At 38.0% G+C, this 27,842-nt stretch overlaps 2 protein-coding genes across 4 annotated transcripts in view; one reads left to right on the forward strand and one right to left on the reverse strand.

Moving 5' to 3' along the window:
- The window catches only part of VPS50 (VPS50 subunit of EARP/GARPII complex), an 82,018-nt gene extending 75,409 nt beyond the window's left edge, over positions 1–6,609 (reverse strand). The window contains exons 1-2 of one of the 2 annotated variants that reach the window (XM_064677525.1): positions 6,473–6,609; positions 4,633–4,701 (exon numbers count right to left, since the gene is read on the reverse strand). In XM_064677525.1, the coding sequence (XP_064533595.1) occupies positions 4,633–4,701; positions 6,473–6,505 (102 nt within the window). In that variant the 5' untranslated portion in view covers positions 6,506–6,609. The remainder of the gene's footprint in view (positions 1–4,632; positions 4,702–6,472) is intronic. The other variant, XM_064677534.1, reaches the window with a different exon arrangement.
- A 168-nt stretch (positions 6,610–6,777) lies between these two features.
- HEPACAM2 (HEPACAM family member 2) overlaps positions 6,778–27,842 on the forward strand; it is a 28,511-nt gene continuing 7,446 nt past the window's right edge. For both annotated transcript variants that reach the window (XR_010435557.1, XM_064677547.1), the window contains exons 1-8: positions 6,778–9,333; positions 13,872–14,222; positions 15,032–15,316; positions 21,716–22,012; positions 24,788–24,913; positions 24,996–25,020; positions 25,144–25,181; positions 26,499–26,572. Coding sequence is in view for 1 of the 2 variants with exons in the window: in XM_064677547.1 (XP_064533617.1) it covers positions 9,264–9,333; positions 13,872–14,222; positions 15,032–15,316; positions 21,716–22,012; positions 24,788–24,913; positions 24,996–25,020; positions 25,144–25,181; positions 26,499–26,572 (1,266 nt within the window). In the remaining variant the exon portion in view is untranslated. The remainder of the gene's footprint in view (positions 9,334–13,871; positions 14,223–15,031; positions 15,317–21,715; positions 22,013–24,787; positions 24,914–24,995; positions 25,021–25,143; positions 25,182–26,498; positions 26,573–27,842) is intronic.

Below are 27,842 nucleotides of genomic sequence, written 5' to 3' on the forward strand. Positions count from 1 at the left end.
AAAAAATTCTAATCTAATTAGAAGCTGAAGTTCAGAAACAGCCTATGTACCTCTACCCAGAGAGTGCCAGGAGCCAAATCTGTGCTATACTCACTTGGACACAGCCTCCTTCTCTTTGTCATGAAACAAAAACGCACCAATGAATATGGTGTAGATTTATATCCTTCCATTTTGAACAGGAATAATACGTCCATTAAAAGCTAATCCTAAATACCAGGATGAGGGCTCTGCTCAACAGATTCAATCAGCAGGTATACTGCAACATCCTACCATTATGAAATTAAAAAAATATAAAAAAGTATTTATATACATATATACATAAACCAAATCGTTTAATTTTATCTATATACAAATAGATAGATAGATATAAAATATGTGTTCTATAATGTATATATAATTATATCCATAAACTAACTTTGTTTTCCCTCCCTTCTTTTCGCCCACTTTCCCCCACATGCAGGAAGGCAGTCCCACAGGGAACTTTAAGGTATTCCCTATCTTTGATGCAAAAAGCCCAGAACTTTCTTTTGCTCTTTCCTCCTTCAGTATGTATAGAGAGTACTTATTAAAAAGCTCTCACTAAACCAAAACAAACTGTGAAAACAGCTCTCCTGATTAAGAGAACAACAAAGCTGACCTATAGAACAGCTATTAGCCACACCACCACTTAATGCACTCCTTTGAAGCACTCAGCTACTGCTGGGGAAATAGAAGCCCACACAGACTAACAAAGCCATACTTCTGTATCTATAGGAAAAGCATAAAAAATAAACTTTTGGTGTTGTTTACCACCATAAGCCACAAAGTCAAATAATAGTTGTATACTGTGTATGAGCTGATTATCATCAAAATAAACATAATCTAATTCAAAGTCAACTCATCATTAACCCCACACACTTGAATTCAAGCATAGAAAATACCTATCTCACCCTTTTGTGACAGAATCTGCTAAACAAAACTGTTATCAGCTTGGAAAACAACAGAGCTGACAATTCCAGAATGGTTCAAAAAGAATTACCATTTGCCAGGGCGATCAAGGCATACCAGTGAAGTAAGGTATCTCAGACAAAAAAGATATTAAGTCTTTCTGCAAACAACTTTTTCTTCTAGATATCATAGAATCATCACAGAATCACAGAATGGTTTGGATTGGAAGGGACTTTAGAGACCATCTATTTCCAACCCACCTTTCACTAGACTAAGTTGCTCAGAGCCCCGTCCAGCCTGGCCTTGAGCACCTTCAGGGATGGGGCATCCACAGCTTCTCTGGTCAACCTGTTATATCCAGCCCAGCAGTTCAGATTTGATTGCTCTGCAGACACTAACACAGACTTAAACTATTATACACTTACGTCTTACTATGATACAATTACTATTATACACATACTTTGTGTGAGTTGGCTGTATGAGTCTGTACTGGAACATAGAGTAAAGCAACTTTGCTAGTGATTTGGCTTCATGTGATAGAAGCAAATTGAAATTTTTCAAGATAGTTGCAGAAGTTATTGGAATACTGGTTAATGTGAGTGCATTCACTCAGTAAAATACCCAGGAACCAAATAATTTCATTCCTTAAAAATAAAAAATTGAGAAGCACAGTCATCATTGAACATGCTGCCCAGCAAGCAGTCAGCAAACTAACAACTTTCAGACATCAACACTCAAAGGAATTTTGCCGGATTTGCCATCAAGAGATGAATTGTCAACATGTTCTTCTTCCTGTGCTCCATATTTCCCATTTGACCTCCAAACTAGTGTGACAGTCCCTCATCTCAAAAACATGGTTTTGTTCCCAGAGTCAGCATGATCTGTCAATGGCTTGTGCTTTTTCCAGTAATTCATGCTGGCCCTGCAGCCTTTCACTCTGTATAGCCCTCCATAGCTTTAACACAGTTTTTTGAAGCTTTCAGTAACACTTGCCCTAAATCAATCTGGAGATATGAAACCGAATGTGGAAGTGTGATGATGAAAGTGCAGCATCATAACCATTCTGTCATCAAACATCTTGAGACTTTCATGATTCAAGATATAAACAAAAACAGTTATAAAAACAGGGCAGCAAAGAAAAACATTTGTGTTCAAGTAGCAGCTTGAAACAGTACAAAGTTATGCTTTTACTCATTGCCTTTAAAAATCTGCACCTTTTCCTAAGTCTTTACTTTTGCATTCAAAAGTGAATTCTCTTTACCAAACCTGTCCATTAAAATACAATAATTACTGAGAGGCATTAGATTATATCCAGCAAAGCTGCTTGATCCTACAATTATAATGCAATTCTGTTTTGTGACATCAGTACATTGCCAGGGCACTGAATACAGCTTTAGATCAAAATAAATACCAATATCCAAAAGCTCAATGACTTTCAATTTCTGTGCAGTACTGAAACCTAACCTCCTTGACAGTTACTCATACCAGAAACAGAGACAACATCTCCCTCTCCTCAACCCTCAAAATTCCTGTTTTCAGCATATCTGAATCTACCCTCCCAGTGACAAGAAACATATTACTGCGCCTCATCTGATGTCTCATCACCTGAAAAGTAAAATCCTACAATAAAGGCTTTAACAAAGCTGAGGAGGCATGACAATGTAAATCATTCCTCTTAAAGAAATGGGCTGGAAGTAAAGTTACTGTGACAAATGGGTTGGGACCCTAGCCAGAAGTTAAACTGATCAAAACACATTCATTATACTCTTAGAATCATAGAATGGCTCAAGTTGGAAGGGACGCATAAGGATCATCAAGTCCAATTCCCAGCTCCTCACAGTACTCCCTGAATATAAACCATATGACCAAGAGCATCATACAGATAATCAAATAACCACTCAAATTTATAAAGGTTTCCTTCAATACAGCTTTTTGAGGAGGTGAAAGCAACTCTGAATATATTCCAAATATAGAATGTATATTCTGAATATAGTTGTTATTTTGAGAACTAGTCACTTAAAACATTTTTGAAGGAAAAAAACATAATTATAGAATTACAAAGTGGTTTGGCTTGGAAGAAACCATAGAGATCATCTAGTTATAACCCCCCTGCCCTGGGCAGGGACATCTTTCACTAGATCAGGTTGCTCAGGGCCTCATCCGACCTGACCATAAACACCACCAGGGTTGGGGCATCCACAATTTCTCTAGGCAACCTGTTCCAGTGCCTCACCACCCTCACATTAAAGAATTTCTTCCTAACATCTAATCTAAACCTACCCTAAATATTAAAAGACTGAAAAATATAAAAGCTTTATTCTGTGGCACAGGAGAGAATAACACTTTAATTCTATCAACTCTAAAAAAAAAAAGTAATCAGATTAAAAGTTCCAATGTTGATGCAATCTACGTTTTTCAGGCCCAGATTTCTGTTTGCAGGACAGATGCAGATAATTTTTTCACATTGCATATGTTTGACATAAATGTGTGAAAAAAATACAAATTATTGAGAAGTATTCGATTTCCCATTGTTGTTGATACACAGCTTAGATTTACCAGACACGTAACATCAAACTGTTACAGAACAGAAATCTAGCCAAGATACCCTTCATCTGCTTTTACATGAAGAGTCAACTTTGTTAAAAACATAGTTTGAAACTGGATGCTCAGTGTGTGGCAAGAATCTGCAATTCTGAAATCTAAGCCATGGAGATGAGACAGTTCTTTCAACATCGCTGCGACTGAATACTTTTGCTCTTTGATATCAATATATTGGCCACTGTTTAATAGAGTGTCATGTACCAATTCAGAGATTCTTACTTGATTTTTTAAATATACAGTAATGCTGATTTTCTGGTTGGCCTCAGCATAAGCACCATATTACACAGTACTTATATAGAGGCAAAGAAACACAAGCAGTCTTTTGGGTTGTTTTTTTATTGTAAAATGGCCATCCAAATTCAAGTCAGTGACTTAAATATCTTATTGGTTAAAGGCAAAGCCCAGATTAGGGGAGAATAATAGAATAAATCCACAGAAGTCTTGTGAATCATCCACTCAGATCAAAAGGGTATAAGGAACGGTCAAATATTGTGGTAATTGTTCCCTGACACACAAGTTATTCAGCATGACTTGTGAGATGAGAGTGAGCTGCCATTAGTTAAGTATTGAGACCCACAAAATGCCAAAAGCTATTATTATTATTATAAAGATACAACTTTTAAAACAGAACATGAGGTTAACTATATATGCTGAAGATCAAAACCATGACACTACAAAATATACTTACAGCACCAAAACCATGAAGACACTAAATATCAAGACCAGAACTATACAGGCTACCCATACAGTATCTACTTTCCAAAGTAAACATTAAAAAAGGCATTTTCCTTTCTCCTTCTTTTTTTTTTTAATTCACTCCAGCAAGAAACCTAGATAATATTAAGATCAGCATCCAGTGACAACTCAAAAGTTTCAAGAAAGAAATTTTCATGCAAGTTCATTCAGAGTTGGTGAACAGGTTTGTCTCACAGCTCTTAGTTCTTTCATAAAATAAAATATTTTCAGCAAGAAACAAAACTCTCAAAAAGAACAACAGCAAACCTTGTGTTTAATAAAAAAAAAAGACATAACAAAGTGTCATCAAACTATAAAATGAAAAAATAAAAACTAAGGACATGGGAGTGGAGGGATGTTGTATCATACCTTAGTAGGAATCCGAAAGCTTTCAACAGGACTGAGGTCATTAACACTCTCCTGAGGACTTCTTAGACCCTTTAAGAGAATTTTCATAATCAGTTATGATTGATTACTTTACGTATCTTGCAATCAAACTGCACAAGTCTTACCTGATGTTGAACAGATACCTGTAGGTCCTTTGACAAATACTCTGATGTGGCTGGAAAGCTAAGACCTCATTCTAGAAACATTTAAGCAAGATCATTGGTCTATCAATTATGCTCCTCAAACATCTAAGCATTTCCAACTTTATGCTGCACTATGCACCTTTTCAGCGCAGTTTACTAACGTTCTCTTCATAAAGTTCACTTACATCCTCCTCTCAACTTCCAGACATTACTTTAAATTTTAAAATGAATGTGTGTCCAAAAACCCTAAGTACTCCTGCAGTTGATGCCAACAGTTTTTTTGCAAGCCCCTTTCAGGCTCTAGGTATCTATATTTCTTTGAAACAAAAAGACCTCTGCAAAACTACTATGTGAGTTTACAATGAGAAAAGTTTTGTATTTGTCCTTTGAAAAGGACAATGCTAAAGTGTTGTACATCACTTCTGTCGTAACTACTATATTTTACAATTGCTTCATCTTCCCAGAATGCAAAACCTCTTCATTTTGGTATTGATTCTCAGATTTCATTGTGCATCATTTCAAAACATCCTCCCTTTCCAGTTACCACCATCAAAGATGACTCACCTCTATGCATCAGAAATTCAAGGTAAGGAATAAACAAAGCAACTGCTGCAGCTTCTTGTACTTCACACAAAATCCTTCACATATCCTCTCAAAAATCAGCAGTACTAGAAGCTTATCTCCAGAAGGAATCAAAAGTTTCACTTATCAAATGCTAAATGGAACTTTATCCTTTTCAAGGACTGAAAATTGTTCAAGCCGTATTATTTTCAGACCACATCTCCACACTGGGCAGACTTCCCACTATTTTTCTTAGTCAAGTTGTAAACTCATCAAGTACCCCTATACTGAAGGGAAACAGAAGATTATTTTGCAAATTCCACTTCTGTGCCAGTATTCATTTTTAAGCCCTGCCTCCTGCATAAGCATTATGACTCTGAGGACATAGTTTAAAAAAGAAAAGTTTCTGACTTTCTCATCATTTTCTGTATCTATCTAGAATATTTGATGTGGTAGGTGACACAAGTGATTATTTAAGTTCTCCAATCTAGACACATGGACAAACAGGCTTCATTTCAGATGTATCTCATATACATGAATTATCAAATGTTCTGCTGATACACTTCTTTAAAAAGACTCTCAACCTTAGAAATACTGGTCCAAACGTAGGCTTAGATCTACATAATCCTAAAGACCACTGGTACAGCTGGTACAGAGCAGTGCGGTGACAGACACACACCGAGTGCTCTGGCACACATTCAATATGTGCCCACCCAAATACGTCCCCGGCACCTCCACAGCCTCGCCTACCTTTGGACCGAAAGCGTTTGCTGTCAGACAAAGCCACGCTACCGAAACACAGCCCAGCGCTACAAAATTACATGTCAAAAAGGGAACATGACACAGGCCGGCCCTGTCATCTCCAACAGCGATTAGTCTGGTGTGACACAGCTACGCGCTGGCACCTGCGCACGCTTCCATTTCTCGGTGTAAAGAGAAAAACAAGGTGGATGCCTGTGCCCCGGGAGAGACCTCACACGCCCCGAGCCCTCCCTCCCCGGGCAGCCGGGCAGAGGGCGATGCCCGCGCCTCGCTGGCCCTCCAGGGGGCCCGGGCACGGCGGCCCTGGGAGAGCCCCGGACCCCCGCGGAGAAACCCCCCTTAGAAGAACCGCTCACCTGGCGGGTCATCAGCGACTTGATCTTCTGCATGATGGCCCCGCCGCCCCCCCGACAGCGCTCAGCGGCCCCGCGCGGCGCCGGGGCACGGCGCAGCCATGTTGGGCGCCACCTGACCGCGCCCGCCCGCGGCTCCCTGGGACCGGTAGTTCGGCGGCGGCGGCGCCCGACTACAACCCCCGGCAGCGCAGCCGGGAGGACGGGAGGGCTCCGGGAAGGGCTCGGGCCTGGGAGGCCTCTTCCGTCCCGGATCGGCTGCTGGGCGCCGGCATCCCTGGGCCGGCTCCTCCCGGCGGGGTGCGGGGGTGGCTGGGGTTTGGGGTGTGCTAATGGGGTGTTTGGACCATGAGGTTCGCTTGTGTAGCCTTTGAAAGCAGTTACTTGAGAAGACAAAACGAGGCTTTGTCTGTGGAGAGAAACTAGAAAGTACACGTAGACAATGAGCATTTCCCGGTTGCCGCGGGTTATTTCGAGTTATGCACAAGAGCGTCTGGCCTGGTCACGGGTGATGGGGTTTTGCGTCGCCAAAACAGGCTTGTATCTCTGTTTGGTTGTATAGATATCAGCTACAAGCAAGCAAACAAACAAACAAAAAGCAGATAGCTTCTTAAATCTACTTCATATCAATGCAAGAAAAGGAAGAATTTATCTGACAACCTTTGCTTAACATCCGACAGTAAAACTACTACCAACACATTCCCTATAGCATAGTAGTACCTCCAGAAAAGGTGGTGTTTCCTTCTGGAGTTATAGAGTGTGCGCCTAAGTCAGCCCAGCACGTGTTTCCCAATCCTGTTGTTAGTTATCTCCCATCTGACCAGTGTGTTTTTGCAGGGTAGGTCAGGTAAGAGCAGGCGTCTGAAACGACATAGTGTCAAAAGGAGGGTCAGGACCGATGGTCCCCTCACTGCTTTCCTTAGCAGGAATTCATTACTTCTGGCTACCATTAGGCATATCATGTGTAATTGTTTCTGTGGAAACCTCTAACGAGTTTAGCACATAACGAAGTTACTTCTTAGTAATAAAATAACTAAAATTTGCAGAAACACAAGTGTTCAAAATGCTAGTACAGCAAATAATGTTGTTTTAATGTAGTTGCTTTTATTCAAAAGAGGGAGGTTTGATTTTCGTAAAGTCTAAATGCCATTTAACGACTAGCACAAGTTAGAATTCTATAGAAAAAATAACATGCATTTTTAGCATGCACTACATTTTTGTGTTATTCAGTGTAAAACTTGCAGCATATTAGTGACATCAAGAATTATTCAAATGCTGAAAATGAGGGGACACACTTGAAAAACATAACTGCTACTCTCTTTGGTTTTTTTTTTAGTGTCTTTGCCCACATCAGGTGTTTAAAGCACCAATACAGGCTCTGTGCCAATGTGAAAGCTCCCATTTCGGTTAGAAATTAGTTGGAACCTGTGATATTTTAATATATGTTGAAATAGTAGATAGTAATTTCTAACTCGGGTTTTATAAAAGGTTGTGATTTGATATATCTAGCCTACAGTTAAGTGGATTAAGCAGGTTATAAACGACAACATTCAGAAGGGGCAGGACAATGGACCCAGGAAGCTGTTGGGAATATGTGAAATACCCTCTTCATCTCCTGGCTAATGTCAGATGGTGATATTATTTCTGCTGGGACCACTGTATTTCTGTTTTTGTTTGCCTGACATAACCCTTATATGTCTTCCATTGGACCTGGAAGGATCTGGGTGTTTTCGCCTCCCTTTAACTACGGTAAAAATTGAATGTTTGGCCCTTCTGCTGAGGGCTTAGAACCTTGCTGTACCCCTGCTCCTAGCACACGATGAGGGGAGACATTTCCTTGCTACCAGTCCTTCATGCACAAAGCAGGATACAGTCTAGCCTAATATTTGTTAATCCATAATAGCCTGCCTAAGTGCTGTATAGTGAAAAATATAATGTGTTTTTGTATGGATAAACCATCTCTGTTGCTGCAAATATTTGCTGTTGCAAACTGTTACTGCACAAGTGTGGGAGGGTTTGCCTGATTTGCTGCTGATTTGTATGGTGAGTGACAGCTTTGGACAAAATCCAAATCCTACATTAATATTAATTTATTGATGTAAATTAATGCAGAACAAACAATAATCAGCAGCTAGCTCAACAACTGTAGTAAGCTGTCCACTCTAGCCATAGGATTCTTATTTTGAAGATGCCTGATAGACACTTGACATCATGTGTTGTTTAGAGAAAGGGAGTAAACTCTTTGCTGAGTTATGCTTATGTTAAGGAAAAAAAGTACGGAAAATTTATGGGCTTGAAAAGTCCTAGGAAAAAAATTAAGTGAGGCTCTTTAAAAGCTGTTTAATGTTTTTTGTAACAGAAGAGGAGAGGCTGTCATTGGCAAAGATCTGAAAAAAATATTCTGAGGACTAATTCTAGTTTGAAATAAGCAGAAGCATGTAGCATCAGGGTATTTTTTATGGAACTATAACTAAGGGAAGTTAATAACTGTATAACCTGTACACTTGGTGCGTTTACTTACTTCTATTAATTAAATGTACTTTGTATTGTGTGCCCCATTTATTACATTCTGTGTCATATTTGCTGTGGCTGCCGGGGAAGGCAGTGAAGATGGGTGCTCATCTAACAGGTGCTCCACTCCCTTTGTTCTTTGTATACACATATTCAAATCACATAAGGCAGGGGACAGGATAGGGCCTGTTAACTCATTACTGATTTCCCTAGCAAATAAACCAGCTGCAGGTCCAAGCCCTGGCTTAGTGCTGAGGAGAAGGTGGCATTTGTGTGGGACAGGATGCTTTCATGGAGCCCCTTAGCCAACTTCTTTTGGGACTTAGAGTGCAGAATATATTTTCTACTTGTAGGTAAGATACAGTATAAATTATATTTGATTGTCCTTGTGGAAATGGAAATTGATTTTATAAGATTTATCTTTATAAATTTAAAGATATTCCTGTTGTGTTCTCAGTTGTTTTGTTTCAGGAAAGTAGCCTAAGAGCTTTTAATCATTTAAATCAGATACTGGCACCCTGTTTTATGAGTGGAGCTCAAGTTCTAGCACCTGACAAAAATGAGTGCTATACGTAATCTATATGTAAAATGTGGGCATTGATTAAATATATATAGTCACATTTATTGAGTACTATATACATTGTGCATTCTTTTTAAAAAGTAAGGCTGGAGAGGTTCTAAACCAAAGTTCATACAGAAGCTGTTACATACCGCTTTAAAAATTTGTTGAGACAGTGCTGATACATTATTTTTCATTTCATTATGATTAATTTATATGTAATACTTAAGTGTACTTAAAACAAAATTAAGCTTTTAGTCAAATGAAGAATGTCTCTCCAGTAATAGTGCATTTGTTTGGTATCTGGGTGCAGTTTTCATAAGTGTGAATTTTTGTTATCCATGCAGTGGATAAAAAGCAGATGTTCTATGCACTTTGACAAGAATATCCTGTCAAATGTTAGAGAAACTTATTTCTACAAACTACTGTAATTAACTTTTTCTATATTTAATTGGGCTTGTAAATGTCAACAGAGGAAATATATACTATTACAAGTGTAGTACATCCTCTAATCTTTCATCTATAAGAAGAATTTTTCTCTTATCTTCTTTGTGAACCTTATATAAAGTCATCTAGTTTCCTTGATTTTGAGCTAAATACTTTTTCAAGAGTTTTTGCTTCATAACAATTGCAGATTTATATGAAGATTATTCGATCTCTTCTTTAAAAATGAAAAATCTTTGGTTGACAAAAAACACAGTGAATGTATATTTTATTTACATTACAACTTTATTGGATGTTTTTCATTAAAACCCTACTAGAGATATTGTCATGCAAACAGAATACTTTAGAGTACATTTGTTCACCAGGAAGTCTTGTCTTATACCCTTACTCAGATATATATATTTTCTAGTAAGGGAAATGTGCTGCTCATACTTAATATCATGACAAGAACCAGGTGCATTGGAGACATAATGCAAAGCCCACTGAAGACATTGACCTCAGAAGCTAAAATTAAGTCCAGTAACAAAGCTCAGTAGAACTTTTTCTTGGGCAAAAATCCCAACCCAGGGAACAGTATGCCCGAGTTTTTCCTGATATAAATGGAGATACAGAAATCGCAGCTTCCCTGGTCCATTATATCTGGGATTTTTTTTCATAAATGAACATACTTGCAAAAAGTGAAAAAAATGCAAAAACTATTATCACTGATCTAGTGACATTTTACACTGAGTTCGGGGAGTTTGGAGAGCTGAAGAACTAAATGAACACTGGTGAAAAGCAGTTGAGAGTCTAAACTCACTTTGACAAGATGTGCATGTTAAATTCAGAGAATGCTAAAACCTCACTAGGCAGGTTTCAGTTTATGCCATAAACTCAAAAGTTATGTCATAGTTTTTTATTTAAACTAAAACTGCAGCCCTTGTTTTATGTCAACAATTCTGTTATGCTTGCTAATACTGGTGATAGCAAAGTGAGATGGAAGCAAAGCACAGATCACTGAGCTCCAAGTGGAGGTCATTTTGGTACAGCCCTTATGGTCATTAAACAAAAACTAGTTTCTGAAATTACATTGTCTTGGAAAAATATATCATATTTGGAAGGCTGTAGGGATAGGAATAATTATATGGAATTTGTGCCTGATGAATATGAATTTAGTTTGGCACATTGGCTTGATTTTGCTATTAACATTAATTCAAGGATTAGTCAAAACGATCTCCAGTTTAAATTTAAAATCAAGACTAGTCTAATACAAGAGAATCATAGAACCGTTTAGGTTGGAAAAGACCCTTAAGATCATCTAACACTGCCAATTTCACCACTAAACCATGTCCCTGATCAAAACGTCTACATGTCTTCTAAGTACCCCCAAGGATAGTGGTGAGTCCACCTCTTCCCCGGGCAGCCCATTCCAATGCCTGAAAACACTTTTGGTGAAGAAGATAACTCTTTCAATAAAGAATATTCCGGACTGCAGAAGATACGGTCTCTGCAAAAACCAGAATTCTTCCATCAGTGCTCCTGTAAAACCCTTGCCTTCGACAGAGCACCATTTTCTAATAACTTGCCCCAGTCTCAGCCTGCCTTGTCCCTTGCCCTGCCAGCCGTGGAGAAGTTCCTGTGTGCTGGTGGCAGTCCACAAAATAATCCTAGCAGAGCCAGATTGAGCAACAAACCACCCCTGAAGGGACACCAGGGGAAAAATGGAGTTTCCGCCCTCACTACCAATGGTCTTGGCTAAAAGAATTTCCTTAACTGCACATCAAAATGTCTTTCCAAGCTGTTACATGGAGCAAATTTTCCCTGTGAATCAAGTTGAACGATGTTAATTTGCAGTTTCTATTCCCGCAGGTTTTAACTGCAGAGAAAGTAAGCTTTCCAGCCAAAATTCTCTTCTTGCTCTAGTATGGTATTACCTTTCATACTGGTGGTCCCACTTACCCTGCTGCTTGCAAGACCTTTTGGGGTTTTGCTAATTTTCTGCACAAACAGATCTGTGAGAAATATTATTTGTTTTACATATTTTATGATTACATTGCAGCTGTTACTGGCTTCTTATCCAACAGCACAATCACTTATTGATAGCTAAATAAACCCAGAAATTGAGCAGCATCATATGTAAAGAATGAGGAAGGATATGGACAGATCTTTTAACTGGTCATTTACAGATCTTCCAGCTCTCTGTTTGAGAGATGTTTTTTACTTCATTCCAGTTGATATAAAAATTGAAATGTATTTGATATGTTATATAAAATAGATCTCCAACATTACAGATTTTCTGGAGGATTCTACTGAGAAGTTATTCTCTTTTTCTGTTTTTTTCAACTGGACAACAGCAATTTAAATCTGGTTTGTGCAGTAGGGTTGTCAGGGAATTAACCTCTGAGAAATGTTACACACATATTTTTTAGCAGTCTTTAATAGCACAGTCACATATTTTTCACACGTAGCTCCCTCTGTCCTCCCCCTACTACACACCACTTTCCAGGTAGAAATGTACTCTGTGTGCTTCAGGTGGGGATTTACTTTTTGGTTACAGGTATTTGTCAAGAATCACAGAATCCCAGGTTGGAAGGGACCTCAAGGATCATCTGGTCCAAAGAAAGATGATCAATAGCAGAAAGAGAATAGATGGTGCATGGTGAAAGCATTGCACGTTGTCCTGGGTAGTGCATTCTCAGTCTCCAGTGTGCTCTTATGCAGTGTCAGATTACTTAAATCCCTTTTTTTACATGTCCTTACTTATGAGAGGTTGCCTTTTTTTTCCTAGGGTTATGTCTTAGCACTTCTAGTGTGCTTTTCAGCATTACTGAGCACTCAAAGCTGAGCAATTAAACCTGGAGTCAATAGGAATTGCATCTTGAACATACTAAAATATGTTTCTATGTATTTTGGGAAATCCAGTCCTTAACATTTCAAAATGATCATCCAAAATAAGTGGGTATTTTTGCTGTTCATTTTCTCTGGGCTTAAATTCTTCACTTATAAAATCTTATCAATTATAATGGTGTTGTGAAATCAGTTCATTAATGTCTATGCCTTACATCATTGCTGTTCTTTTGAGTTCTGTGGAAAAGTTCATGTGAAAATCAATCACTCAGTCCAGAGACTAAACCTTTAATAATGTTCTCTAAATATGTCTCAGGCTGGCACAGTGAAAAATGATTTAAAAAAACATACATGGGAAAGACAATGATTAACCAAGGAGTGGCCTTTTTGCACCATAACAGAGACAGAATTCTTGGAGAACAAAATTAATCATGTAGCTGAAAAATTTGCTTTTGTGGATATCAACATCAATTCTGCTAATTTCCTAAGATCAGAATACTTGACTTTTGCAGGCTTAGTAATGTTTCATGAGTCTAGTCTTGCAGATACTCAGCTGTCATCAATAATAACTATATATAATTATATCAAGCATTCATGGAAGTTCTGCTTGTCACATTTTCAGTCAGTTTCTCAATATAGCTGGCAAAGCAACTAAGAAGTTGCTCTGTAGCTGAACCAACCTAGAAAAAATTCCTAAAAATTGAGTGTGCAATCCAAGACTATTAGGGAGTGTGAGACCTAGAAATTTGAAATATTTTAAAGGGAAAATATTTTATACATTAATGTAAATGTACATTTTCTCATTTTTCTCAAACTTTTAACAGTAGAAGGTCCTTCCTTTGGTTTTCTTTATATTTTGAAGCTGCAGCTAGACCCAACTTCACCAAGGTCAATGAGCGTTTGCCTCTTTCTTACTTGATTATCTGAGTTATAACCGTACAAAAAAGTGTAAGTTTTAACATTGAGAGTTTTTTCGTGATGAGAATTTCTCATTCAAGTTTTCCAGGTTTTCCAGTTGTGGTTTGGGTTTGTTTATTTGTTTGTTCTTTCATTTTTATGCAGGTATTTGTTCTGCCTTAAAGTTGACAGTACCATCTCATACCATCCATGGTATTGAGGGACAACCACTTCATCTTACTGTTGACTACAATTTCAATGCTACAGCTTCTGAAATCCAGATAATTTGGCTTTTTGAGAGGCCTCAAAGTAATCCAAAATACTTGCTTGGCTCTGTAAATCAAACAGTAGTTCCAGACTTGGAATACCAGCACAAGTTTACCCTTGTACCACCAAATGCATCTTTGATGATCAATCCATTGCATATCAGCGATGAGGGCAATTATATTGTAAAAGTCAATGTCCGTGGAAATGGGACAATAGCTGCAAGTCAAAAGATTCAAGTAGCTGTTGATGGTAAGTTAGTAAGAGATGGTATCTTCATTTTGAAAATAGAATTGCATAAGTTTTGAAGTACTGGTTCTTGGTATCCAGTTAAAATAGTGTATCGTTTAATGCAACCATACATTAATAAATTCTAACAAGTTATGTTGGTTTGTACTGCTACTGGAGGGAATGATAAAATATGTCATCTTTAAACAAAATTAATATATTGACTGATGTTTCTGTATCATAAGTAAAAAACTGAAGAGGTAGAATTATCTAAGAGAATGACAAGAGGCTACTGTAATTTATGGATTACACAGAGAGAGCCCTGTAACTGTTGGGCTTGGAAGAATGAGATGAATGATATCTTGAGGTGACAGAGTTGTAGCTGCCATTTAACTGACAAACCCATCCCAATTTGCAGCCATCCTCACGACTGGATCACCCAGTGGTGCCCAGTGTGGGCAAAGCTGTGGGCAGTCATACTGAGAAGTCATACATCATGGGCAGTGTCATGCTTTGTGCTCTTTTCATTTCTATGGCCTCAGTGATTTGTATGTGAGGCAAGAGCTGGAGGCTGTGGTGTACCTCACTGCAGCCTTTATCTTATTACCAGTAATCTAAACAGTCTGGTTTTATTCAAGTACTGTAACAATTCTTGCAGTCACCAGCTGAGAGTATGGCTTTCTTTTTTAACCTTTAACCACATTTAATAGATAAAATTTGAAGTATGAGTAATTTCCAGTGAGAATGATGACTGCTATTTGAATCATCTTGACAATGAAGACTGTGATATAGTGGCTTGTCACTTTAACAACTCCTATCACTTTATTTTACAGTTCCAGTCACAAAGCCAACTGTACATACTGAACCATCTTCAGGAGTAGTGGAATATGTAGGAAATATTACCCTAAAATGTATTCTGGGTAAAGGTACAAGGGTAACTTACCAGTGGATGAAAAATGGGAAGCGTCTCCATGCTGGCCCTAATTATACCTTTTCATCAAACAATGCTACACTTCTAATTGTTCCTGTTGTAAAAGAAGACATTGGGAATTACAGCTGTCTAGTATCTAACCCTGTCAGTGCAATGGAAAGTGAGATAATTGCACCAACCATATATTGTGAGTATATGAAATATTCATTACTACCTTAGTATGAATGATCTGGCTGGAAATAGTGCCTCTAACTATGGAAACGGGCAGAAAACAGTTGAGTCAACATTATATGTGAGTTTGCATTCCAAATGAGCTTGTTTGTAATAGCTCTCTAACTGACGACAGGATAATCAAGTTACTCAGTGTTATGTGGTTGTGAAGATCAGTCTCAACTGCAGAATTCAAATAAGAATTCCATAGACATCTGGAGGTGATGGGACTTAAAGGAAAAAAAATAATCAGATGGTTACACATGTAAATATTGTTAAAAATGGAGGTGCCAAACAGTGTCAAAAAGCTAAGCACAGAAAGTACCAGGCTGAAGGAGTGGTGTTAGTGGGTTTCTTCAAGATCATTTGGAGTCCAGTCCTGTTTAATACTTCCAGTAATGGCACCAGCATAAAGATTGGGAATATCTCAATGAAGTTAATCTGTGACATTAAATAGGAGGACTGAATAACTAAAACATAGTAGTAGAACTGGTATGAAATTTGCTAGTAAAAAATAAATGGGCATGGCCTTTTAGAGAATAAAAAACATGAACTTCTGCTGGTGAGATTGAGATCTGTTGGGAAATAATCAAGACAGTGAGCCTGGATGATTGAGCTATCACAAGATTTTTGTGAACTAGCAGTGTGATTCATGCATGAGAAAGACATATGTAATTCTAGGGTGATGGGCAAAGGATTTCCAACAAGGAAACAATAGAATACTAATGGCACATAGAAAGTCAGACCCCATGTAGAATGCTGTGTGCAGTCTCTGCAGCTCCTCGAGCACTGATCTCAAACTGGAAAGAAACAGAAAATAAAGAAATGGGGAAGAGATCCAGAGAACTCAGTCAGGCTTAGCAAGACTAGAGCTGAACAGAGTGTTTGCTTTCCACATCAAACGGGAAACAGGAGGGAGAAAGAAGAGTTGCATAAAGACCAGTGTTGCCAGAAGAATAAACCATAAGGTAGCCATATATTTTGACTGGAAATGGAGGCACCTGAGAAACTAACTGTGAACATAGATCGACTTCATGAATTAATTTAATCAGTATTCAACAATTTGTAGTATAAATCTTAGAATGGGCATTCATTTTTCCCAGTGCCTCCAAGATTTGCAAGTAGCACATGCTACACGTGACCTCTACTCATGTCCTCAGGGGCTGAATTGTCATTCTCAGTGGAGAGCTGAAATCAGACAGGTCAGGACCTATTTTGCCACCAATCCTGTTCAGATATAACGAGTTTAACAAATGGCAGAGTGGATGGCACAGTGCAAGGTCTGGAACAGGATTCCTGTCCAGCCAAGTGTTAGTGCTCACTCTTGCTTTTACCAAACTCTGTCATCCGGCAGCTGGTAGGCAGTATATGCCCTAGACTTGTTATCATTGCGCTACCAACAAATTCAGAACCTACACCTCTTACTGTCATATTTTCCTTTTCCTCCTTTCACCTCTTTCATTCTTCTACTTATTTCTTTTTAATTATAACTTGGAAGAATTAGATAAGGGCATGACTTGCACCTAAAGCGTGCGTCCGGGATCTCTACACTGCACCAAGAGTACAGAAAAAGATTGCCTAAATTAGAAAAGACTAACAAGGACATTGTTAGATATGAGCTGATCACTAATGCAGACCTTATAAAATTGACAGCAATGCAGACATGAAGATGAAGAAGCTGCTGCAAAGAGTCCTAAACAGGGCAGATGTGAATTGAGCTTCTGTCTCATTAGACAGAGGAATCATGCTAAAACACTCTACAAGGAAATAGCTCCAGCACCAATAGGAGTTTTAATTTATCATTACCGTAATTTAAAAAAACCCCAACATTTCTTCCTCAAGGTAGCACATTTTTAAATGCCTGCTTTTGTACAGTCAGAATCTCAGCTCACTTAAGTGTTTAAAGTGCTAAGTGTGAGAGATGAAGGTTTATGAATGCAGTGCCTCTATTGCTTTTTTCATTTTAATGAGCTGTGAATGGGCCTTATACACCTCTTTTTTCAAGGAATACTTACACAAAACTTGGGGTCGCTGTATCCAGCCCAACAGCCTTCTTTCAATGCAATAAAATCAGGTCAAGCTAGAAAAATATCTGCCACTCTTGCTAGTGTTCAGACTGCTCTTTTTGTTTGTGGCACAGCCTGCACGGCATTTGCATTTCTGACCTGTTGCACACAGGATCAGCTCCAGAGCACTGATCACACTGATGGGTGTCTGGGACACTTGCACTGACCTTCAGTCTCAGCCTTCTTCCTCACTCAACTACATCACAGTAAATTTGAAAAATCTTCCCAAGCTCTAAACTGGAAACCTATTTTTGACCTATTGTTTATCAGAATTTTAAAATGTCAAAGTTACTTCAATGTCCACGTTTCTGGAACATTTTGCTATTTGAGTGGTTGGGATATGCAGCTCAAAAGATGAGTATATATCAAAAACTTTGAGATTCAGTTTTTCTCCATATGTGTAAATAGCATTATAAGTATTTGCATTTTCAGAATGTCCTTTGTAATTCATCAGAACTGAGGGTTTGCTTTGTGCGTAATGTAAGATTTGAAAAAAACTGTTAAAACAATGCAATGTTCAAAGACTGCAATACATTTGCTGCTGTCTGTATCCGAGTCAGTGATGGGGATTGAGGTCTTATTTCCTGAGCTCTGTTGCCGGTGTATTTTGGTTCTGAAAAAAATCTCCGGAGCAGTTAATTAGGGGTGAGATATGAAAGGGTTTATTTGCCAAGGCAATAGATGATATAGACGCGCGCTCCGGCCGTGCCCGAAAGGTTACCTTTTATAACATTATCCATCCAATCCCAGATGTGTCCACCCTTTGGCCCTTCCTCTGGACCGCCCCTGGCCCTCCCCCTGAGAATTGGGTCTGGGGTCTTTTTGGGACCACTTACTTCATCATCTTCAACTTCATCAGAGCACAAAGGGCACATATTTACCTAATTCTTGACCTATTCTGTGGTTTAGGCCCAGATATGCTGTTCTGTCAACTGTCTAGGCCTTGCCTTGACAAAAGACTAAACAATTCTGCTGTATTCAGAAGCAGGATTGATATGGGGAGCACAGAATGGGGTAAGAGGGTTAGGGAATGTATAAACAAGGGTACTGGAGAAAGGGAAAGGGACAAGGGACAAAGAAGGAAGGGGTTTCTGCTTTTAAACCTACTTATAAAACTCATAAGTCTTACAAATATTAGAAAAATGAAAACCATTAGGGGCTTAAGGCATCAGTTCTATGAAGTCACTTGATTTGGTTCAACCTCTGCCTGCAGAGGTAGTTTGTCTCCCAGCTCCCAGTTGTCAATAACAATCCAGAACAGGCCCTGGGATCTCTCTCTGTGCCATATGTCATTGCTGCCGGGGAGTTACTGGAGGTGATAAAGAAAAGGTCACTCACGGTAAATACCTGCCATCTGCTTGGAAACTGTAACAGTCTCATGGTGATAGGAGCAATTGGAAATATTCCCATAGAGCAGTAAATTGTTACTCAGAAAGGATGATTTATTATTTTACAAGTCATTTAGTTAACTGTTTTTACTGAGACAAAAGGCATGTTGAAAACAATACTGAAAAGGAGACATAGAGCTGAGGGACCCATGAAGGCTGTCACTGTGGTTTTTTACTAAGTATCAAATTAGGTTTTTTCTTCATTTCTTATTAGTATTATTCTGCTTCTCCATCAGCTATGATGATAATGCACCCCTGAACATGGTTACTGTAGTAGTCTGACCCAGAAACTAATTATTTCAAGACTGGAAAAAGCTGTTGTCCTAGAGGCTGCAGCAGAAACTGTTGTACTGTATTCACGGAGTTGAACTTAACAAGCTAAGTGGGGTTTTCTTCCTTAGGACTTCCCAAAGCTGGAATATATTTACTATTAGAGCAGAAATGGTTAATTACCTGCTTTTCAGGATCATCCTTGAAGCTGTGTCAGCTGTCAGCTACCTCGTGTTTAGGGATCTCGGTGAGGCAAAAAACTGAGCCAGGTGAAGCAGAAGGGTTACCCTTGTGTTGACTTCAGCAAGGAATGCCACTTTTCAGATTTTGCCAAGATTTGACTGTTTCTTAAGGAAACCTCTCTCTATTTTTTTCAAACATACTTCCCCAGCCAGTGTGCATCAATGTTTTTATAATGGTTTCTTTCAATTTGCAGCTTTCATAAAAAAGTGTAGTCATGTTGTCAGTGTTACCTTTCTATGCTGCACTGTTACGATACTGATAAAACAGTATCAGAACTCAGTTCTGATTCTTTTGCAAATGTGGCAAATCACCCACCAGTCAGCTATTCTTACCATTAGTCTCTGTTTACACATATCAAAGGTTATATTATCAGTGAAAATAAAAGCTAATTCTTCTAAGAAAGGAAAATTGGATAGGAAGAAGCAACAAATTGCTCTGAAAAGTAAAAAAGTATGTTCCTGCCTATAAATACTGTGTGAAAGTCTACTTTCATTTATGAAAAAGATCAGTACATCCCTTATCCTTTCCCATCTGAAAAAGGGGGGAAGTAAGCACCTGTAAGAGGCGAGCCCCTGAAAGAAGCTGTTGTTCTGGGATAGGTCTGTGCTTCAGAGAAGTGTTCATTACAGGGTTCATTACAGTGGCCCTTGGAGACAATAAAGCAAGTGACTCAGGAATTGCAGAGAAGAAGCAGCCCAGCATCTAGAGTTTAAAAAAATGCCTTTATTCTTCAAAGTGGCCCCTGCAATCTAGGTGGGAGCAGCACTAATTCATGCTAAAGTGAGTCTGTATTTTATTTCCCGAGTAAATATTTTGCATGATGTTGGGCATTCCTTAAAATGAGGCTGCAAAAAGCTTGCCACTAGGAAATAAATACAGAAAATAAAAAGCTTGACAAGTATATATTGTGAAATGTGGACATTTGGTTAAAAGTGGACTAAACTGAAGTCACGTATGGTAGACATTCTCTTGTCTAAGTCTTCACAAACAGAAAAAACAGAGGCATACCAAAAAATGGCCTGTTTTGTGCTGCAGGTGGCCTGTGTGTTCTTAAAGAATAAATGAGTCATAAAAAAAGACAGATGGTAAATAGAAGTGTACGTTAGAGGAAGCTCTAACATCGGCCTGCATTTCCTGGTGAGAAGTAGAGTCTGAAATGTACCAGTGTGCAGCTTCATGCAGCAGGGAATTTCACATTCAAACACAGCTACATTATCTTAATTCTTCAGACAACCATAGGAAGGTGTAAATATTACTTGATTGCATTGTCTACAATGGACACAGTACTGTCCCCATTTTTTGCTATGCCATTCTGTGTGAGGCACTTGTCAGCAGCTTTACTGAACTTCAGGGATCCTACTAAAAAGATATTCTTGGTGTTTTCTTCTTTTGGCTCTGTCAATATTAAGTCTGTGCATTTTTGATCATTCACATAAGTCCTTAGGGAATTAGCAACAATAAAATTATTAGTTTGGTTTTTTTTAACTGAAAAAAATTATTTAATAAGGCACATTTTGAGTATTATATTCTCTACATTAATTTCTATACTTTCAAAACTTGAAAATCATTTTAACATATAAAGATATAAAAGCCCCATGATCTGAAATGATCTAATAAAAATAACATGGGAAATATTCCTATAATATTTAAATATATTGTTTCCCTTCTCATTTTCCTATGAAGATTATCCTAGAAATACCTAGCTGCTCAATTTTTTGAGTAATGAACACATGACTATTGGACAATATATGTCTTTTCTAATTATATTCAGAAACACAGTCTTCTTTCAGCACAAGGACTTACTCTTGAAAAAAAATCTTAATTGTTGGAATAGTATAAACCTACTAAAGTGGGGGGAGGTTAAAGTTTATTCTAGAAGTCATTTATGGAAAACTTTTTCTGAAGTTATCTAAGACCCACTCCACTTTATATTATACCTGTAGAATAGCTCCCTAAATAATTATTATGCTGCTAAATATTACAATTAATGTTTATATACTCCAAGGCTAATTTATTCACTTTTACATTTACAGAGAAATTACTTATGCCAGTAAATTTGGCATTGAAGTAGAAATCACGTATGCCCCTGAAGAAGATATACTCCTTTACTTCATAGCTTTTCCAACTGATTTCAGTTTTCATTCTTTTTATCATACTGATCAATGCATAGACCTGTGCCTTTTCCTTAAACAGCAAATAAACCAATATCGAGTGGATGTAGTTTGACCTAAACCTAGTACAGATCCAGTTACTGAACTGAAAGCTAGACTAGCCTTTAGAATGGATTCTAGGTAAGGCTAGTCTAACTTAAAAATTTTAAGTTTAGAGATATGCTCCTGTTTAAAGTTTAATTATATACTTTGATTTTCATTTTCTCACTGTGTTTTCCTTTTCTTTTTTTCAATGCAGATGGACCTTATGGTCTTAGAGTTAAGTCAGATAAAGGTCTGAATATAGGGGCAGTGTTTACAGTTGACATGGGAGAAGTTATACTGTTTGACTGTTCAGCAGATTCAAATCCACCAAATACTTATTCGTGGATTCGAAGGGATGACAATACCACTCATGTAATCAAATATGGACCCCATCTGGAAGTTGTATCTGATAAAGTGGCCCAGAAGACAATAGATTACATGTGCCGTGCTTTCAACAACATGACTGGAAAACGAGATGAAACTCACTTCACTGTCGTGGTTACTTCTGTAGGTAAGAAATTAACGTTATTGCTGTAACTGTAATATCTGATTGGAGTGTCAGCCACATAGAAAGGGATAATTCTTAGAGTATGTATCAGAATTGAGGTCTGGCTAACAATGCAGTAAAGGGGCTTTTGGCCATTCAGGGTTTGCGATACAGGATTTACTCACTGTGTGACACAACTTCGAACGAGGCCCACTAAGACTGAAGTTTTGTGGGGTTTTATTACAATGTTCATAAAAATTATTTCACTGTCATTTTTGTGAATCTCTGGATTGACTGCTAGGTTCTGTTCTCCTACACTATAACCTCAACTCCTCTATCAGATTGTGTTAAAGAGCAACAAAGCAGTTTTTCAGAAAATCTCCAGAAGCATACAGGGAAGAACAAGATATTGAGGAAGTGTGATATCTCTTATTAGTACAGATGGATACAAGTATTTTCAGATAAAGGAGTGTATGTTATTAATGTTCAACAAGATAGAATAGATTGCCTTTAGAAAATTTAACAAAGCAATTTCACTTGTGCAGAACAAAGAGCTCAGCCATTTGTTAGTCAGATAAACAAGGAGAGCAGATGTCCATCATTCAGGATGATTTATTGATTCATCACAAATCCATGGCTTTCAGTATGCTGGAAGGAAGATGCCTTGCGATTTTACAATGAAAATACTGCACTTGAAAACTAAACTTTGTGGTTAGTGGTGAAAGCAAATGCAATAAGAGCTGTGTCAATAGAAATAAACATGACATTTCTCCAGGAAGTTTGTGTAAGCTATGATATATATGTGAATATTCATCAATATGTGTTAAGAAGTGTAGCTGAGATTTCCTTTCAAAGGGCCAAAAGAAGGGAAAACTCCACAGCTTCATGTTAAGTTGCACTTGAAATAATAAATTTCCTAATTACAAATATTTTACTTTAATACGTATTATTAAAACATTTTATCCTGTGTATTTAAAAATGTAAAAAGGCCATTTTCCCCCTCTGTAACCATATTCTTTTTGATGAGTATTTATCCAGATAGCACTAAATCCAGATGTCAAGCCCACACTTTGCAATGCAGCACTGACTGATTCCGAGAGGTATGAATTCACACTCAAGGCTAAATCTCAGAGATGCTGCTCAGGCTAAATTCTGGTTGTAACTGAATAAACATACCAAGCAAAGACTGTGAAAGTTGCTCCATATTCCTTTTCCCTATCTCCATAATCTAGATATGTAGCCTGGACTATGCTTTTCAAAATACCAGAAACCCCATTTTCAGCAGCAACAGGAAGTCTGATGTTTCAGAAGACCTTACACAACTTCCCAACTAAAGGATAGAAACTCACCTATATGGTGCTATAAACAGCTGCCTAATTAATACTAAAAATGATCAAGCATCAAAAAAAAAAGCATCAAGCACTGTTAAATAATTGTATCAATAAGTTACAATTATATCAACAATTGCACTAAGCTTTTACCCAGTTTTAGCCAGATTTCAAAATAAGAGGAGGTATCTCATTATGTACACAAGCCATTGCTCAGTTCTCAAGGTGAGTCAACCTGAGCGTGTTAAATGCATGCAGAGCATGTCTTTGTTTTCTGCACTGGTATGATTATTGAATCTAAATTTGAAATAATTAATTTTAAAGGACAATTTTAAGAACTCATCTGATTTTCCAGCATTTGGCCTTTTTTTCCCCTAAGGAAAGCAGTACATTGAAGGACTATGAAAAAATTTGGTGAAATTGGAGTGATTTATTTTCCCTTACCTTCAGGACACATCTAGTTCTAAATCCTCATATTTAATCTTCATGATAACCACTGCACATGCAGCCAGCACAATGCCAGTGTACAACAGAGATGTAAGTAGATGTAAGCAACTCTAGCTCTCTGCACAGGAGTTCATCAAGTACAGGAAATACATCCAGCTAAATAATACACATTTGAATTGTACTTATAAAGCTGGCACTGACAAATATGCACCATTAATTTACATATACGGATTGTGACATGGCCATCAATTATGAGAATTCTGCACAGTTCAGAGCAAAGGCAGAGATTAAGGGTGCACAAGCAACTATGTCTGGCACTTCCTATCACGTTCCTGTCTTTCCAAAATTCACTGCAAATGTTTTCCATGTGCTTTTGAATATGTAATTTTAGGCAATTTGTATTTGTGTTGTATCAGTAAATCCTGCTGGCAAACTGCTGCTAATGCATATCCCAGCAAAAGATCTGAGCAAGGGAAAGAAATATTTTAGATATATTTAGACATGAATTCAAACAAACATAATTTATTGGGGTTTGATGGGGTTTGATAAACAACCAGACTGTCGGTGATCTGAAAATCTTGATAAAAAGTATAATGGTTCTTTTATCCCCTCCTACTCTACAGCTCCTACCACTTAGAGGATTTCCCTCCCATCTAACACAACCTGCTCACTTGTCACCCAGTTTCTTGGTAGTTCAGTGTCTCTATGCCTAAAGTTAAAATACAATCCTACTTTTTGTGATGCTGTGATTTGTGGATTATATTAACTAACCTTCATTTAGCTTTAGGTACCAACCTTCTTCTGGACGTGTTTTTGATATGCATATCATTGCTTTCTTAGTTGAAGATTTGTGGGGAAAAGTAAATATTACCAATTCACAAGAACCCAAATTTTGTACCTGTTTTGTATCTCTATGCAGCTTTACTAGCTTCAAAGTAATTTCAAAAGATGTATTTTTCAGTGTCATTGTAGCACATTGTAGAGAACAAGAAACTAAATACAGTATTCATCTTCTTTGTCACAGGGTTGGAAAAGCTGGCCCAAAAGGGAAAATCTTTATCTTCACTTGCAGTAATAACAGGAATTTCATTATTTTTGATCCTAGCTATGACTTTTTTATTCCTATGGAAAAGATATCAGCCATATAAAGGTATGTAAATGTTAGGCACAGTCCAGTTGTCCTTTTGAATCGTCAGAGCAAAAGGAATAATTTTTTTTCTTCTTCTTTTCAGTGATACAACAGAAGCTGCAAAGCAGGTACAAAAATAAATCATTCTTAGGTCTTGAAGTCCTTTCTATCAAGAGAATTGTATTTTATCATATTAATTTTCTTTCCTTGGCTTGTGACGTCAAACTGAGAAACATGTTTATGTTTTCTAGGCCAGAGGCTGATTACAGAAAGGCACAGGCATTTTCAGGTAATGCTAATAAAAGAAATATGAGCATAAGGTCAAAATCCTTTCCTGAAAAAAAAAATCTCCACATAAAAAGGAAAGAAGACAAGGAAGGGAAGTGTGTTTTTAACTTGAGTTGCACACCTCTATGTTAGCTTAGGACCAAAATGACAAGTCAGCATAAATTTAGCTCATGCCTGGAGTTCACAGCAGTATGTACCCTGTTGGCTTGAATTCTAGCTGTTAATCCCAGTATTTTGAGGTTAGAGTCATCTGTATCCCACTGCTCTCACCATATGACATAAATTATTGTCATTCTGGGATAGCAGTAAGAGGGGATACACCATGGGAGGATCACAATTACAGATGTTCATGGCACCAATTGTTACAAAATCATGAGATAATACATGATATTACAGTGTATATGTTTAACCTTCTGCCATATTCTGTACTACGTTTCTCTCTGTCATCAGGACCCAGAGTGGTTTTTTTCACTTTCTCTTTTCCCTCCACAATCCTTCCCACATGATCCTGGGCAGGATATGGAGACCAGCCATCCTTTGGAAGGGTAGCACTTTTATTCCCATCCCTTTCTACCAGAGTGTCAGAGCAGACTGTAAACTGCTACATGCATGAGAATAGGGAACTATACAAATCTTAGGAAGGTAAGAATTTCACTTGAGCACAGAGAGCCCTTCACCCAAACAAGTGATATCAGAGGACAGGATCTCAGCATTGTTGTTGGTGCTGCAGTCTTTGCTGTGGAGTGATGCCCAAGAGACAGCTGAGAGTCTCCAACGTCCTGGACAGTGGGAGGGTAGAGAAAGAGACTAACTACGCCTAACTACCAGCTCTTAACTACATCTAAATACAAGCTGTACCTGGCATCCCAAATAATAATTTGGCACCTATTAGTATCATGTTTCCTTTTATTATTGTCAGCATTGTAAAAGATTCAGGTGGTACTGCCTCACTACAGTGTAGATGTGCAGAGTTTATGGATTGGGCCTCTTTCCTATGGGAAATGAAAGTAAATTTGTCACTTTAGCCTTCCAACAAAGACAGTACCAATGGCTCTACCAAAACTAAGGTTAGCAAGATGCCCCTCACTTGGTCCAAGATGTTGGAGATCACCAAGCACTCTGCACACCAGCACAGTGTGCACAGTGTGCTCACTCTACACCAGTTTAAGAGCTTGGCAGGGAAGTAGTTTAAATCAGATCACATAAACAGTATTCAGATGTTTTAAAAATTAGGCCAAAATACTTTGCCAGCCATTATTTTCCAGGTTCATATTACATCTTGATCCTTTTTTTTCATGTTTGTCTGTTCTAACTTTAGGACATGAAAGTGCTTCAGATGATTTTGGGATATATGAGTTTGTCGCTTTTCCTGATCTTGCCAGTGGTTCTAGGGTATGTGATTTTATATCATAAGCAGATGGTTCCTCATCTATTTCTTAAGGTGTGCTAAATATCTGTACTAGAATCCTTCTGTAGGTTTGCTTCTTGTTGCTTTTTACAGATGTCTGTATGACACTATATTCATGGCTATTGTTTACCCAGTATTTACTCTTTCTTTACTGCATTACTAGTTCAGTACTTTTTATCAGCATGGTGCAGTAAGGAATAACCAAGCTCTAAAGACAGGAATCTCCATTCAACTACCCTAAATTAAAAGAATATTAGTAGTGTTGGGTAACACTGAACCACTTGTGTCACACAAGTAACTATTGTGATGCCATTTTGTCCCTTGACCCTAATATTGCTGCTCATGCAAAATGCAACTCTGTCACTGCAGAAAAGTCTCAGGGAGGTATTTAAAATTTTCATTGTAAAAAAATATGTAAGCCAAATCTCAGCTGTATTTCACAAAAATATTTGTTTAGCTTCATGTATTGTAGAGCAGGACAAGCAAAGGAATTTTGCTAGCAGAAAAAAATCCTACTGCATTTGCTGCTTCTTTGCATTGTGTCTTTGCTGAGATTACTGTGTAGTAGTTGGAGATGATTCTGAATGTTGTGTAAAAGGACCAAGAAAAAATCAGAAACAGGGCCACAAAATTTAGGGACAACAGAGTGAAATTGGGAGGAAGCGGAAGAGCGACTTTCCCACGCTAGAGAAAATCTCTGGCAATAGAATGCTGTGCCTTTTGAGAGTATCAATATGTTCAGGTAAGGGAGAGCTCTTAAAGCATGGTTACAGGGTCACATTGTCACACCTATTTTGTTATTATGATTAGTACTCACAATACGTGATGTATTAGAAAAAAACCAGTCATAGACTAATAAATTCTCTGATGGAGTTGGATGATTGAAATATACATTTATAGGGCTAGAGTGCTATCGTAAATGTTAGTGGAGAGGACAGACTTTTACAGCAGCATATGAGATAAAAGGCTCTTAGAAAACAGGAACTGAACTGTATCTGTGACAGTTTGTGACAATGAGAGGCTTATTAATTTAGAGATCAGGCCCTAAATGATTACAGCCTTCAGTACACTGTGATATTATACTGAAGAGGGTATATTTAGATTATGTATTAGGAATAAATTATGTACTGTGAGGGTGGTGAGGCATTGGAACAGGTTGCCTCAGTTGTGAATGTGTCATAACTGGAAGTGTTCAAAGTCAGGTTGGACTTTGAGCAACCTGGTCTAGTGAAAGGTGTCCCTGCCCATGGCAGG

This window comes from Pseudopipra pipra, chromosome 1, assembly GCF_036250125.1.
Source record: "Pseudopipra pipra isolate bDixPip1 chromosome 1, bDixPip1.hap1, whole genome shotgun sequence".
NCBI classification, from domain to species: Eukaryota; Metazoa; Chordata; class Aves; order Passeriformes; family Pipridae; genus Pseudopipra; species Pseudopipra pipra.